The sequence below is a fragment of the Aphanomyces astaci genome (genome assembly GCF_000520075.1).
Source record: "Aphanomyces astaci strain APO3 unplaced genomic scaffold supercont1.428, whole genome shotgun sequence".
In the NCBI taxonomy this organism is placed as follows: Eukaryota; Oomycota; class Saprolegniomycetes; order Saprolegniales; family Verrucalvaceae; genus Aphanomyces; species Aphanomyces astaci.
This window is the reverse complement of record NW_009798691.1, coordinates 1-1,362: the sequence shown is the minus strand read 5'-3', so window position 1 is coordinate 1,362 and position 1,362 is coordinate 1. Positions and strand designations below refer to the sequence as shown.

General features: G+C 50.1%; 1 protein-coding gene across 1 annotated transcript; it reads right to left on the bottom strand.

Annotated features, from left to right (window-relative positions):
• Positions 1-375: 375 nt before the first annotated feature.
• On the bottom strand, positions 376-1,326 carry H257_19240 (hypothetical protein; the record flags this gene model as incomplete). The annotated part of the gene is made up of 5 exons (XM_009848387.1): positions 376-540; positions 636-729; positions 800-936; positions 996-1,173; positions 1,230-1,326. Coding segments are annotated over 5 exons (671 nt in total), but the record flags the coding sequence as incomplete, so codon positions are not given.
• Between the last annotated feature and the right edge of the window lie 36 nt (positions 1,327-1,362).

Sequence of the window (1,362 nt, the reverse complement as noted above, 5' to 3'; positions counted from 1 at the left end):
CATAATCCGACACGGTGTTTCTCGGGTTTGATTGGGCCATTTCGAACGACTGAGGAATGATCATGGACGCCCTGAAGGTATGCGACGAGTTCAACGCGAGGGCGAAGGCATGTGGTTGGACCGACTGCTCGCAGGTCACTTTGAACAGGCAGACTGCGTCCAAGACTGGACTACAAGCAGTGCATCCTCGAAGCCTCGAACGAGGCAAGTCCTCGCCCTCCCCACATCTCCACCGTCAACACCTTCGCATCCGAAAGTTCCGTAGCCAACCCAGCGATATCCCCTTAACTCATACTCCAGTATACATACACACGAATGGAATACATACAATTGATATTGTTGTAAAGGGGACTGTGACGTGGGTTACTACTACTTTTAGCACTTGAGGTGGTACTTGAGCTGGTCCAAGAGGAAGCTGAGCTCCACCGCCTTCTCCTTATAGTAATGGTATCGATCGCTCGCACTGAAGTGCCCAGCGTCCAGATCCATCTTGAGCAGCACCTGGTTGTTGTCGGTCTTCAAATCACGCAACTTCGCCACCTGCACACGACACATGTATGAAAACCTCATAAATAATAAATCCAAAACGGATAAAATGTCGCCTCCAATTTACTCGTAACAGACAATAGTCTTACCCATTTCGTGGGTTCCCAATACGCCACACGGGGATCAAAGAGGCCGCCGGTCACGAACAGGTTGGGATACGCTTGGGCCTTGACATTGTCGTAGCTACATATCCGTTAGAAGTTATATAGTACGGTAAAACCGTTCCACATATAAATTTTGAGATAAAGCGTACGGTGAATATTGCAACATGTAGTCGAAATATTCGAGTTCGTTTGGGTTGCCCCACTCGACCCACTCGCCGGTCGTGAGCGGAATCGTGGCGTCGCTCATGGTGTTCATCACGTCCACAAACGGCACTCCCGCCACCGCCTACTCGAAAGAGACATCATACATTTGCAAATATATGACGTGGCAACACGATAACGTACCGCCGTAAACAAGTCCGGGCGCATATTCAACACTGCCCCCACAAGCAACCCGCCAGCGCTGCGACCTTCGCACGTCAGTTGGCTAGGGGAAGTGACCTTGGTGGCCACCAAGTGCTCGGCGCACGCAATAAAGTCGGTAAATGTTGTTATCTTGGTCAGATACTTGGCCGCTTCATACCTAACACCATTGTAATCCGTAAGCCAATTATCATAAGCGATATGAACTGTTGTTACCACGTGCGTCCGTTTTCACCGCCGCCACGGACATGCGCTATCGCATACACGACACCGCGGTCCAACAAGGGCAAAATCGTGGCTCGGAATTTCGGTTCTAAATATTCCGTCGTTTACACGTTCACCTTCACAT